This window comes from Anopheles stephensi, chromosome 2, assembly GCF_013141755.1.
Source record: "Anopheles stephensi strain Indian chromosome 2, UCI_ANSTEP_V1.0, whole genome shotgun sequence".
Lineage (NCBI taxonomy): Eukaryota > Metazoa > Arthropoda > Insecta > Diptera > Culicidae > Anopheles > Anopheles stephensi.
Window position 1 is genome coordinate 8,274,532 of NC_050202.1, and position 13,187 is coordinate 8,287,718.

Below are 13,187 nucleotides of genomic sequence, written 5' to 3' on the forward strand. Positions count from 1 at the left end.
GGCGTTGTCTCGGCATAACGGGACTTTGCCATCCGCTTGTTCTGGAAGTTCTGGAAACGTTGCGCAATTTTTCAAACCCCAATTTAAGGCGAGACTCGGATTTGAGGACGATGGGAGGTCTTGTGCCCGTACACCTTGGTGGTACTGCTGAATTACGCATTTATATTAAGCGGTGAGGTGGGTAATTTGAAGTTCCCGGAATACTACTTCAACATTTGCAGCAGTTGTCTTGCTGGTGTGAGAGACCACACCAGACAGGGAGGCTTCCGTTAAGGAAGCAAATACAGCAGGGACTTATGTGATAGGCCACACCCTTTGATAGGGAGGGAAAACAAAACCGGAAGCGAGATGGTGGACTTGAACACGGCACCAATTGCGCAAGACAAGGTTTCACCGTTTTGGGGACAAGTCGGGAGACCCGGACGAAATGGACCGAGAAAGGAGGGAGACTAAAATTATGTTCACTTTCGGGTGGCCTTTCCCGGTGGCGTGATGGTCCTTCCGCTTCGTGTGCCACACAATAAAATATGGAAGATTTCAGCGAAGGAATCTCGTCATGCGTGTGCGGACGGTTCTTCGCTTCGAATTGGACGATAAATCAATGGAGAAATATGAGTCGTCCCAAGTCGTTGATGCCTGGTGCCGTTACGCGTGACAGCTAATGAGTTTTGAAGGCGCAGAAAACGGACGTTGGTTGACGTGCCTGTAGACACTGGACATAATCAAGTTATGCGTGTGTGTGTGTGTGTGTGTGTGTGTCTGTATGACAATTTATTAAACAAAGCACAAGAATCGTTTAACAGCAGCATAAAACACTTTTACCGCGTACCGGTGGCGTTGCAATATATCACTGACGACCTTTACGGAACTCCTCCTCGAAAGGATGATGCTGATGGCCGAAGCTAAACGATTCCGGACAGATGCGTCCACTGCGTTCCAGTTCGGAAAGTTGTAGCATATCGTCCACACCCAGCTCAAAGTCGAAAACCTCCGCATTGGCAGCAATGCGCTGTTTGCTGACCGACTTCGGTATAACCACGTTACCGAGCTGTATCTGATAGCGGATCAGCACCTGGGCCGGTGATTTGGTGTGCTTCTTGGCCAGCTTTTTCACGATGGGGTCCATCATCAGGATAGGATCGTCCTGCTTAACCCAGGGCCGGGCTGGCGATCCTAGTGGGCTGTAAGCCGTGATGATGATTTCTTGCTCGTTGCAGAACTCCCTAAGCTCTGTCTGATGTAGGTAAGGATGGCATTCGATCTGATTGGTAACGGGAGCGATTCTAGCCACGTCCAGAATGCGCTTCACCTGTTGCACGTTAAAGTTGGACAGTCCAATGTTGCGCACGAGACCCGCATCGACGAGACTCTCCAGCTCGGGCCAAGTATCGACGTAGTCCACGTCGGAAAAGTGAACACGCTTCCCATCCGGCCGTAGTGGAAACAGGACGTCACCTTCCTGATATGCCTGTGGCCAATGGATGAGGTACAGGTCGAGATATTTGAGGTTAAGATTGCGTAGCGTCGTCTGCAGCGCGCCTTTTACTAGATCCGGCCGGTGATACGTATTCCACAGCTTGCTTGTGACGAATAGATCGTGGCTAATGGGGGTGGAGATTTAAAATTAAAAACAACAACATGGCGTCTAATTGCCAATTGTCGGCTTACCGTTTGACGGCTCCTTGCTCGATTTTGGCAGCAATACCAGCGCCTACTTCGTGCTCGTTCTCGTATACGTGAGCACAGTCGATGTGTCGGTAGCCGACGCTGATCGCATCTTTTACCGCTTGAGTAACCTGCCCCGGTGGTGACTAGAATGGGAAGATTGCTGGCTATAGCGAGGGACGCTTAGGAGGGCTTCTGTGACTTACATTCCATGTGCCGAGGCCTAACACCGGTATGGAGGCACCATTTTTGAAGAACACACTTGGAATTTTCGGTGCCATCGAGGAAAGTATTTGCGGCAGAGAAGCCGAGCACAGTTCTTATCTCACCACGGTTTACTAGACGACTGAGGCTGGCAAAGATAGACCCAGTTGCAGTTGATGCAATGATGGCGGAATGCCAACTTATTCGTTTGTGAAATTAGTGCCAAAAAACGTTGGTGACGTTGCGATGATGCTGTAGAGGCGACATTTTAGCGCTTCTTGGTGATGGTTGCCAATAGAAGCAGATGTTTGTTTACATGCATTTGGGTATTAAATAATATTGAAATTTGTGATTCATTTTCAAGCACAGAACGGGTGTCGTTAAATGCGTTCAACAGAAAGCAAATAAAGCTCAATTCTTATTAAAAGGTGGTCCTCGCTACAAAATCACAGTTGAAAATTGCAGTTCATTAAAATAATCACGTTGGGCGTGTATCACTTTCCATGCTAGCCTAAGGGCTATTCGGGAAGCTGTTTGTTACACACCGGGTTTCTGAAACGAAGTATAGTTAGAAAAAAAACACAACCTTCCAGCTGTTTCGTGCGGAAAAGCCAACAATTTTTCACTGACGAAGGCATGGCCCACGTTTGATGAAGAAATAATAGTATAATAATTCGTATGATTAAAATTATAAACAAGCGCCTACCGATGACGTTGATGGCCAGCGGTAAGCATGGCCACGCGTACTGTACACAGCATCCTTAAAGTGGGCGGAGCTAACATCGGTATCCTTTTTTGTCCGTTCCTTCTCACTCTCTCGCCATCTCTCTTGCGAGACTTTCGCATAGCACAACATGCGCGCATAGCCCGACTAAACATTGTCATTACCATGGTAACCGTTTAGCACCAGTGTTTCTTCAGCTGTATTTTTTATACAAAGTTTTAGTTTTTTTTGTTGTAAAATTTCGAGTTTTTTACATTTCTTTCATATTGGTTATTTAATTTAATTTAACAGTTGAAGTATTCATTAACATTAAAAAAATTAAGACACCCTAAGAAACACTGCATTTCTATTGCTATCTGCATTTCGCACCATTTTCTTGCTGCCTGTTCAACATATCCCTTCATTCTCTCTCTCCCTCTCTCTCGTTCTATGTTGCCTACATTCTCAGGACTTTTCCTTTCGCACGCCAGTACATCGCTTTTATGCTGAGCGACATAAAATTTTGTAAACTGAGCCTTCCAACCAAGTGGGAACGAAACGGACGAACAAAACGCGCGTGCTGGATCAAAACGAGACAGAACGAGGGACGTCGATGATGGGTTTTGCAGCAGCGGTCAGAAGATCGTCGGGCCCGGACAACCCTTCGGGAGGTGTCTGCAACCAACCGTTCGCTATGCGTTTATGAATGAAGAGCCACCGGATCCTGTGTGGGGTGGAAAGAGAGGACCGCGGGAACGGTGGGCAGCATAACCGAAGCTAGCACCGTTTCAATTTCGGAGGTGCGGTCTCCTACGGTTCAGTATGCAATTTCGCGTCGATCGGTGCGGTTCCAGCTTTGCTGTGTTTGGTGGGATCGGTCTCAAGGTTTTTTTTTTGTTGGATTGTTGGTGGTTTTGGATGGGTTTAGATGCTGTCGTTATACTAATTAGAAGTGCTCGGTGAAGAGGTTATACATTTATGGAACAGTGCTGGTGTAAAAAAGTGAAGCAAATGCTTTAAAGGAAGCCATTATAAATGATTTAAAGTTATAAAACAATCGAAAAGTGTTGGTGGCAAAAGTGACGTGCAGAAGAAGTTTGATCAATCTATAGTTCAGTGCTGAATCATGGGAGATAACAGTTAAATAACCATTGTGACTTGAAATTGTATGAAAAGTTGAGCAAATCAAAAAGAAGTTGAGAGCATCAAAAAACAATGGATACCTCAGGATTATCTCCACTCGGTGACCTGGACTCCAGTTCCGGTGGTTCGGATGGCGTCGGAGGATTTAACCACGGACAAAACCTTTACATGTCTCAAGGAGGTGAGTTTCTGCAACATTTATAGTTTTTGTTTAGAATTTTTCTTAAATTTTCTATACTTTTTCATATTTTTAGTTTGTTCGTATGGGTGATAAAATGCTTTTTTCCTGTTTTACTTAATGTGTTTTGATACAATTTATGTGCTCTTTCTTATTATTTTCACCCAAGCTCTCCAATATTCCCAAACTTTTTTTAATAAAATTTATTTTGTTCTTGAGTTTCTTGTGATTGAACTATTTTTCATGTAAATTGTTTCATTTGTTACAATTTCTATTATTTTTCTACATTTTCTGAAATGTTTTCCCTTTTTTGTGTATTTTTTAATATTTGTTATTATATTAAATTGTTCAACGTCTTTGGGTGTAATTGATTATGGTACGTTTTTAAGGATTATTTAAGATTTGAGACCTTAAAAATGGGCTCAGTAACCCTATGATGGGGTCAGGACGGTCAGTTTGGTTAGAGTGTTGAGATAACTTGGTAGGCACTCAAGCGTATTGCTTGGATAGATAATAAAAAATCAGTTAACGAACTGCCACCTTTCTATAATGTTTTAAATAATTTGTTAATGTTAAACAACCAATTTCGTATTGGTAATATATTGGTAACCTTTTTAAACCTTCAAAGATCTTCCTCCATTTGTAACGATCTGTCATCATCATTATTCCACCTAATTATGCTACACTGATTCCTCATCCGCACGTCCCGATCGGACGACATTGTCGATCTCGTGTTCTGTGTTCTGTGTTCTGCTGCTTTTGGTTTAATGAGTTCTCACTTTGAAATGTGATTCCACTCTGCCAGCCAGTCGAGTGCCCACTTCACCACAAACAAACCCTTTTTTTTACGAATCGTAAATAAACTAAGAAAGAAAGCGCGAAAACGGTAGCAAGAAAGCATCCAGCTTTGCGATGCGATGTCCGGATACATATTTAGCCGGGCAGCCGAGTTACATGAAAGCAATGATGCTAGAGCATATTGTTAAAACATACAAACACACGGTGCGTGCACGTCCACGCCCGGCCGAAGTAGCAACAATTCGGAGAGACGATCTGGGGGGAACCTGTTTTTTATTTGTGCAGATTTTTATTTCTTAACCAACGACGCAGAGCCCTGTTTTCCGTCCGATGATTGGCGAATCTGGGTGTATTGTTTAAGAGGGCCATTTTTATGGTTAAAAGGGTGGTAAAATAGCTTGCTCGTGACTTAGTTACGATAAACAACTTTGCACCAATCGGCCCATCGGTCACTTCCGGCCGGAGATGGCAAACAAACGATACTTCCGCCGGAGAGCGTTTGCATCCGATGAAATGTGATTCCGGCATGTGGTGTGATAGTTCTGTTTGCTGGCGATATAAGAAAAGAATATTCTGTGACAATATCAGTAAAGATTTTTTAAATAAATCAATATTTTTATAGCTTTTAAAGATACAATTATAATTTGAATTACATTCAGAAAAGTTATTTGCCCACAGAAAGCGTCGCACAGCTAAAAAAAGGATAAATTGGAGAAGAATTTGGAACAATTTTTACATCAAATTAAGATTAGGATTAAATTAAAAACTACATCTAGAGAGCTATTACATTAAGCTACTCAATGAGATAGGGACAGCATACCAAATCGCCTCTTCGACTAGCTATCCTTCTACAAGTAAATAAAAAATATCCAGAGCTAATGGCTGTTCGAGAATTTAGAAATAGTGGAGTAGTTGATCCAGTGGTGTATCAACCTAGGAGCGGAAGGAGCGGCCGCTCGGGGTCTCATCGGCCAGGGGGGCCTCGTCGGCGAAGGAAATCCTGTTGTTTCCCTCTAAAATCATAATTAGAAGGGGCTTCGACTGCCAATCCGCACGGGGCCTCCAAATATCTTGACCCACCACTGCGTGATTAAGTATAATACAGTAGCCAACTAATCAGTAGAATCGAACGTATAGATTGATGGTAAATTCTAAAGACGTTTTACAACAACTTCTTTGAATTAAATTAAAATTAAATCCCAATAAAAATTGGGAAAATATTCCTATAACCTGACGGGTAAAAAATTAAATAATTTCATTTGGATTGTCTGCAGGAAGATTCTAAGGACTCTCCTTTGAAGGATTGATTTATCGAATACTTAGTGAATTTAAGTTGGAATCTGTATTCTGGAAGAACTGGCTTTTTTTAGGAAGCGAATTTATATGTAAGGGCTCAGAAAGATTCTAAGGACTCTCCTTTATAGAAGTGAGCAATTTAAGTAGGATTCAGAATTCTGGAAGGACATTGTTTTTCTTTTGGAAATGTGGACTTAAATCAGCTTACATCGGTTAAGTCGCCAATCAGTTGCTACATCGGCTTCGAAAGGACTTTCTTTATTTTAAAACTATTCAGTTAATGGATGAATTATATTGCTACGAACCGAATACACATAGAAGATGAAACAAAGCTTATTAGTCGAGAGGTCTCGGCCTGCCATTTCTGGCTTTGTGTGACTTGAAAGGATGTGACTACCTGTAGCAAAGTAGTCGGCCCTACGTACGGGGAGCCGGTCTTGATTCGATTTGATCCCCGGTCCTGCCGTGTGAAGACCGGCGCCGTTATCGCCTCGGCCACTGGACCGCCCCAAAAAATTGCAAAAATTCTTAAAGAGTTAAAATCTTATTTCCCTTTCCCTTTGCAGCCTATCGTGACAACCAAAACCCGATCAAGACACTGTTTTTCTCGGAAAAGCTACAAGAGTTCACCGACAAGGAACCGTCGTACCATCATCAGGAGCGAAAGTTTCACGACACCAGCAACTACAACCATATGAAAGCGGGCGGAGGACACCACGGACAGGTGCAGCATACGGGCGACATCATCTACTATGCCAGTAAGTGTTTGTCCCAATCGAAAGGAATCCCCGTTTAATGTTCTCTCTCACCATCTCTTCCAGGTAAACCGATGAGTGAAGGATCCCCTGGCAGTGTGTTGGTGAATGGAAGCAGCACCAACGGTAGCACCACCGGAAGCAATGGCAGTAGTCTTCTGTCCGTACCGAACACTTCCGTGGGTGGTGTCGTCGTACCGAACGGTCTTCCCTCGTGTGGAGCACTGGCACGTGCGGACAACAACAACAGTTCCTATCTACAATCGCTACAACCTCCACCACCACCACCACCACCACCACCATCCACCGCATCCTCCGTGCATCCTTTGGCGACATCGAACGGAACGGCTGACCTCGAGCGCAAGTGCTTCAGCTTCAGCCCCGAACAGATCCAGTGTATGTGTGAGGCACTGCAGCAGGAAGGAGATCTGGAGAAGTTGGCCACCTTCCTGTGGAGCTTGTCGCCCAGCGATCTGATCAGCGGCAACGAGAGTCTGCTGAGAGCTCGCGCGCTGGTCGCTTACCATCGTGGGCTGTACCATGAGCTGTACGCCGTGCTAGAATCACACTTCTTCTCACCCAAGTACCATGCGGATCTGCAAGCGCTCTGGTTTAAGGCGCACTACCGCGAGGCGGAAAAGGTCCGTGGACGGCCGCTCGGGGCGGTGGACAAGTATCGGTTGCGCAAGAAGTACCCGCTGCCGAAGACGATCTGGGACGGGGAGGAGACGGTGTACTGCTTCAAGGAGAAGAGCCGCAACGCGCTGAAGGACTGCTACACCCGGAACCGGTACCCAACGCCGGACGAGAAGAAGACGCTGGCGAAGAAGACGGGCCTCACGCTGACGCAAGTGTCCAACTGGTTCAAGAACCGTCGCCAGCGGGACCGAACGCCCCAGAGCAGTCGACCGTAAGTGTACTGCAACCATGTGTAACTTGACGCGCCCGATCGATGGATGGTCCGGAAGCGCGCACACGTTGGCCATTTCGCAACGCAGACAAAAAAAAAGGGACCGCGATGACCATTGCGTCTTCGGCTGGACGGCGATTGCTCCGAGAATCGGGATCGAACGCATCCTTTTAAAAAACACATGTTTTCACTCTCTTGCCCGGAGTTCTGAAAGGATCTTAGCTTGAAGTTCGTGTTTTTTTTTTGTTACTGATCTGATCCCTTGGGATGGCCTGAGGGACAAGCATGTAGGACGATAAATTATGACGTCAAGGATTCCTTTTTTGTTGCTGTTGCTGGAAGTCCAGGGTGCTCATTAACGATGCAGTGCGCTGGTGATGAGCCTCTGTTTTTTTCTTAGCCATCGCGCCAGAAGGGCGTGAAGTTATCCGTGCTCGAGGTGCACGGGTAAAGAAGGACTTATTAATTTTGGGAAAAGCAAATGCGTCCCAACCAAAGGTTCCACGGTTGACTGATTTTAGATGCACGCTTAACAGTTTAAAGAAGACGCTCCGAATGACGCTCCGGCCCAGCGTGCGATAATGGTACACCGAGCGGCCATGCTACCAACTGCATCAATTTTCTTGCCCTGCGGCATCGTATTAGCCGAAATTAAGATGCAAAAGTGCTACCTTTATCCCGCCAAAAACAAAACTGCCCCCTTTCTGCAATGGTTCACGCCTAATGGTTTACCTTAATTATGGTTCGGGCAGCGGAAGATTCAGCGGCGTTCGATGACCCGTTGGAGTGCGATTTGATTCCTGCGGTTTGATCGAAAGCCTCACATCCTGTGAGAGCTTGGGTGCTTTGTAGGCTACATTTGAAGATTTTTGTGTAATTTCAATCCCTATATCTCTCGTTTCTTCTTCTCCCTTTTTCAGTGATCTGATGATGTCCGTGCTCCCGGTTACGGCGGACCAGATGGACGGTAGCTATCAGCGGCTGTTTAATGTGGCCAATTACGGACCCGCGCACGGTTATCACGCAAATGATATGTACGCGGTGCAGTAGGCAGGTTGGATGATGGTGCCGCCACAACTTTTCCGGAAGGCGTTCGCGTGCGCGCGCCTGGCACCGCACGTTGGTTCTGCAAGCCGCGCTGATCCTGTGCAGCGATTTCCGTCGAGTGGATCACTTTGTGATAGGGAATGTGTACGTTTTTTTTGTGTGAATGAGAAGGGAAGATAGTTGTATATAGAAGGAAATGAAAATGAGAGATCAGATTTGGGCTAGAAGGGGGCAGCTCTCTTGAAAAACATTGTAAATACAATAAAGTATTACGGATACGGCGATACGAGGAGAGACAAACGTAATGCCAGTGAAATGTAAATCGTATAATTAGTAATAATCATAAGAGAAGGTGAATAATCGAGTAGAAATGCGATAGAAGCAGAGGGCAACAGTTGTACAGATGTGAATCGATGGTTGTTTCGAATGCACATGAGAAGTAAAATGAATAATAAAAATGTGTTAAACGAAACCTTTTACTCATGCTTTTGTGTGTTCGTGAAAGTAAGATTGTTTTTAAAGTTTATTTGAGTTTAAATAACATTTTAAACACATTAACAAACATCCTTTAAAATAAATCAATCGGCTTCTCGCTCTCCAGTTCAAAATTACCACAGTTGATGTGGATGTGAAAGCTTTTTGAAAGCTTTCAAATTTGAATGTTGTTGAAATATTTCAATCAATTTGAAATATTTAATGCAGCACATTTCAGTTCAAAAAGTAGCCGTTGCACGATGAAGCAAGCTGATTGCATTGCTGTAAATGTAATTGTTGGTAATTAATTAAATTAAATTTATAATTAGCTCTAAAAAAATCAAAATATTTAAATGAAAATAAAAAGAAAACCTCTTAAAATATCGTGATAAATTAATAAAATAGGCAATTACTAAAAATGTTTAAGTAAAAAGTGATTTTATTAATTTAAATCCTATACCCGATTGAGCTAGTTTTAAGCTTCGTGAAAGCATTCCAATAACTTTACACTTCGATTCCCATCACCACACAGCATTTATGTGTACCGGGAAGCTTTTTGTGTGCCGAAACATACACACACAAAAAAACACACACACATATAATCATCCCTGTTGCTTCACCGGGGCGGTACCGTTAACGCCTTTTTACCCTCGCGCAACGGTATGCCAAACAATGCCTTACTGCCAAACCGGGAAGGAAAATCGGGAAAAGAAAAACTTATGCTCTGTCTCTATGCAATGCAGTGCCATTTCGGGGTTTCCTATGTTTTCCTCTCTGTTTCCCTTTCCACTGAAACACCCACCCCCCTCCCCCCTCGTTTGGCTTTACGACCTTTTTTTACGGTCAACAATATGACGAAAGGACAAAAAAAAAAAAAACGTTGGGCAGCGGGACTTTCCCACATGGTTCGTCGTTCCTTTCCGTTTCGTTTGCGGGAAAAACTAAACCAAAAATTCAAACCACCGAAACCGACCGAATGTTTTATTGCCCATCGGGGTTTGATCGGGGGTCGAAAGTCCAACCGACGGGGTGTGATGGGATCCGATGGGGAGAGAAGAGCTGATTGGGGGGAGAAAGGTATTGGTTAAGTAGTTCCCGGAAGGAAGCATGCTAACGCGTTGCTGCTGCAAAAGACGACGGTTTTCCGCTAGTTGAGGTCGGCATTGGAGCATTTTTTTTGGAAAGTCATCAAACCGTCAACTAGTCCTAGCGAACCCGGAGGATATGTCACTTACTTTGGTGGTGATGTGTCGTCGCCGCTATTTTCCGTCGCTAGCCTCGTCCGCTACTCCGTGAAACGATCAGTTTTTCTTTGCCTACATTTCGTTTGTTTAAGGTCCCGAATGTGAGAGGGAAATTTGAACGTCAATAGGCTTAAGGAAATGGATCGTTTTGGGCAGGATTTGCTGGTGGCAAATTTACGAACTGAAGACATAAACCGTTTAGCACCGTTTTTTTATGATTCCTAGGCTCTCGGTACACCGGCACCACTGCTCCACTGTTGACATCGATAATGAACGGTTTAAGATGGGCATCGGAACGGTTAGCATGATGCTGATCGTGATGGTAATGATGATGATGGAAATGAAAACCGGCTACTCTGGTCTTTCAAGCCAGGAAGCGTGGCGCAGTAGCCCAGTAAAGCCTTTGTTGGGTGGATAGCGAGAAGCTTGCGGGCAAATGCATTCAAGTGAATCCATCTGCTGGGTGAGGTGAACATGTTTTAGTAGAGCTTGATCATTAAATACAAAGGAATTATTGATGGATTCGAGGTCACAGTACTATGGAAGAACAAAAATAATCATTGTTGACTGTTGTTCCTGAATCTGGGTATTTGTCGGAATTGAACAGAGGCTTTCTACAACAGATGCTCCATTCCTAGAACCTTATCAAACTCGTCCAAACAGCTCCCAAATTGCATTCAAAGTTGTTTGTATTGTGCATCTTTGCTTTGTTCGAAAGAAAAGCTGTCTGATTCATACTTCCGGTACCGGGTAGACTTTTGATGGTGACCCACCGAGATTCGGAATCCCGTTTTTGCTCGCACCGAAAGCAACCGGGAACCGTGTTAACAATAGTTTTAATTAAATTTATGAATGCGAATTTTGTGACACGATTGGTTCACTTTTCTTATGCCTCTCCAAAGCCCGTGACGCCTTTCATTATGAATCTTTGTTTTATATGGCTCCCTCACCGCGCTTTGGCTTGCAGCGATCCTTGAAACTTATCCAAAAATTAGATTCCACCATAAAGTTCAAACAGAAAAGAGTAGGCGCTTTAGTGGTGCACACGGAAGAAGCATTCTAAGGAGGCCATGTTTGCCATATCGTCGGTTCGGTTTGATTTGACAGTTGAAAGATCGGATCTCGCTTTCGGTCGGAGCGGTTTGAACTTTTTTTTCCAATGGGAGTTTCCTCTTCCACGGACAGTATTTATCTTTGTCATCAGGGACAAAAAAAAAAAAATCGCTGCATTAAGGTCATGGTGGGGTTTGAATGGATTTCTTTTCGCCCACTTTCCTCGCTCTCTCTTTCTCTCTATTTAAATACGCCATTAAAACAATGAAAATGCTGAAAAAAACTGGAATATCGGTGGAAATTGTGTGGCAGTGCAGAAGCGTTGGCCCGGTGCACACTTTTACCCCGGAGAATGATAAATCTGGTCGGTGCATCCCGAACCTTGAGCGTAAATAATCTCTACCGAGGTGCGCTTCGCTCATACTTTGGCGCTCCGTGGGCGAACACCACGAATGAGGGATAGCTGGTGGCGCCGACTTTTATTGGTGGCTGGATTCCATTAAATCAGTGCACGGAAGATTGGAACCGATTACGTGAAATCGATACAAATCGGAGGGATTTTTTTGGGTGGGGGGGAGAGAGATTGCCGAACAAAATGGCGCCCAAATGGAAGGTGAATTGTTTTTTTTTCTCACAGATTAATGATGAGCTACGCGACCTCAGTTCGAGAGCTCTGCTCGGTGAAAATCCTCGCCAGCGTTTTCTTTGCGCCTGCATGATGATGATGCTGATGGTGGTGGTAATAAAATTTATACGCTTAAGATTATACTTCGTTTTTGCTTTAAACTTTTGACACTCAGCAGCATACTTTGAGGCTCGTAAAACCGGGCTGCACTCTATAAAGGGGGAAGCAGGATTTTGGCGAACCGGTGATTGGTGATTTACAATTCGCGCGGTAATTATCTGGATTTGTTGTACATTTATTGGTTGGGCCGGTGCCTCGTAAAGCGTGTGTAAAGTATTGGTAATTATCGTAAGATTGATTAGCGATAGGCTTTAGGGCATTACGAGCAGGCAGAAAGTGTACGCCAGGGTGTGGAGATGGCGTGGCGTAAATCAGGAATAAAAAAATCAATAAAAAACGTGCAATAAAAATCAGTGACGTAAAATGTTAACATCTGTTTTATCCGCTGCTGGTTGGTGCGGGTCGGGAAAGCCGGAAATGGGTGGAAAAATTCTTCGGCCCACGTTTAAATGCCCATTCTGAGTGAAATGGTAAGAAAAGCTGTACAGATAAGGAAAATTATGGCTTGATCGTGTTTTATCGGTGACATTGCAACGAGATTCTTAGCATACTGTCACACTGTGGCATTACTGTGTTATGGCTGAGCTTTAGCATTACTTTGCGTGTTTACGATCACATTTGAAGCTTGAAGTATTCGCCAACAGAAGAAATTTCGGAAAATAAAATTAAACACCTCACAACCTTCTAAGTAAATATGCAAATTTTAATACAAAGAGTTTTCCAAGTAAAAGTATAAAATAAATGACAATAAAATCGTTTTAATAAAATTAAAATACAAATTTCCCCTCAGCATGTTGTGAGTCAAATTCGTTTTCAAGCACTTTCCCCTTCTCGGCAAAAACTAACACTAACAGCGCTGCTAGATGATCTTGTTTTTACCTCCTGAGTGGGCTCCTGTTACTCCAAAACCAAACTCGAAAGGAATTTTCAGGCGCTTGGTACGATCAGGGCATCCAGAACAGTGAGAGCCAG

The 13,187-nt window shown here is 44.1% G+C and overlaps 2 protein-coding genes across 2 annotated transcripts; one reads left to right on the forward strand and one right to left on the reverse strand.

Annotated features, from left to right (window-relative positions):
- Window positions 1-694: 694 nt before the first annotated feature.
- LOC118503756 (aldo-keto reductase family 1 member B1-like) lies at window positions 695-2,023 on the reverse strand. The gene is made up of 3 exons (XM_036037408.1): window positions 1,872-2,023; window positions 1,669-1,811; window positions 695-1,601 (listed from the first exon to the last, which is right to left on the reverse strand). The coding sequence occupies exons 1-3, from the start codon at window positions 1,944-1,946 to the stop codon at window positions 848-850; spliced, it is 972 nt and encodes a 323-aa protein (XP_035893301.1). The 5' UTR covers window positions 1,947-2,023; the 3' UTR covers window positions 695-847.
- Window positions 2,024-3,041: 1,018 nt separating this feature from the next.
- On the forward strand, window positions 3,042-9,171 carry LOC118503755 (homeobox protein SIX4). The gene is made up of 4 exons (XM_036037406.1): window positions 3,042-3,896; window positions 6,554-6,745; window positions 6,809-7,652; window positions 8,573-9,171. The coding sequence occupies exons 1-4, from the start codon at window positions 3,788-3,790 to the stop codon at window positions 8,700-8,702; spliced, it is 1,275 nt and encodes a 424-aa protein (XP_035893299.1). The 5' UTR covers window positions 3,042-3,787; the 3' UTR covers window positions 8,703-9,171.
- Window positions 9,172-13,187: the final 4,016 nt, after the last annotated feature.

Bases quoted from the DNA above. Each gene is read 5' to 3' on its own strand.
- LOC118503755 (XM_036037406.1), top strand. From the start codon at position 3,788: ATGGATACCTCAGGATTATCTCCACTCGGTGACCTGGACTCCAGTTCC. The intron at 3,897-6,553 runs GTGAGTTTCTGC...TTCCCTTTGCAG, and splicing joins CCTTTACATGTCTCAAGGAG to CCTATCGTGACAACCAAAAC. The intron at 6,746-6,808 runs GTAAGTGTTTGT...CATCTCTTCCAG, and splicing joins CGACATCATCTACTATGCCA to GTAAACCGATGAGTGAAGGA.
- LOC118503756 (XM_036037408.1), bottom strand. From the start codon at position 1,946: ATGGCACCGAAAATTCCAAGTGTGTTCTTCAAAAATGGTGCCTCCATA. The intron at 1,812-1,871 runs GTAAGTCACAGA...TTCCCATTCTAG, and splicing joins TAGGCCTCGGCACATGGAAT to TCACCACCGGGGCAGGTTAC. The intron at 1,602-1,668 runs GTAAGCCGACAA...CACCCCCATTAG, and splicing joins GAGCAAGGAGCCGTCAAACG to CCACGATCTATTCGTCACAA.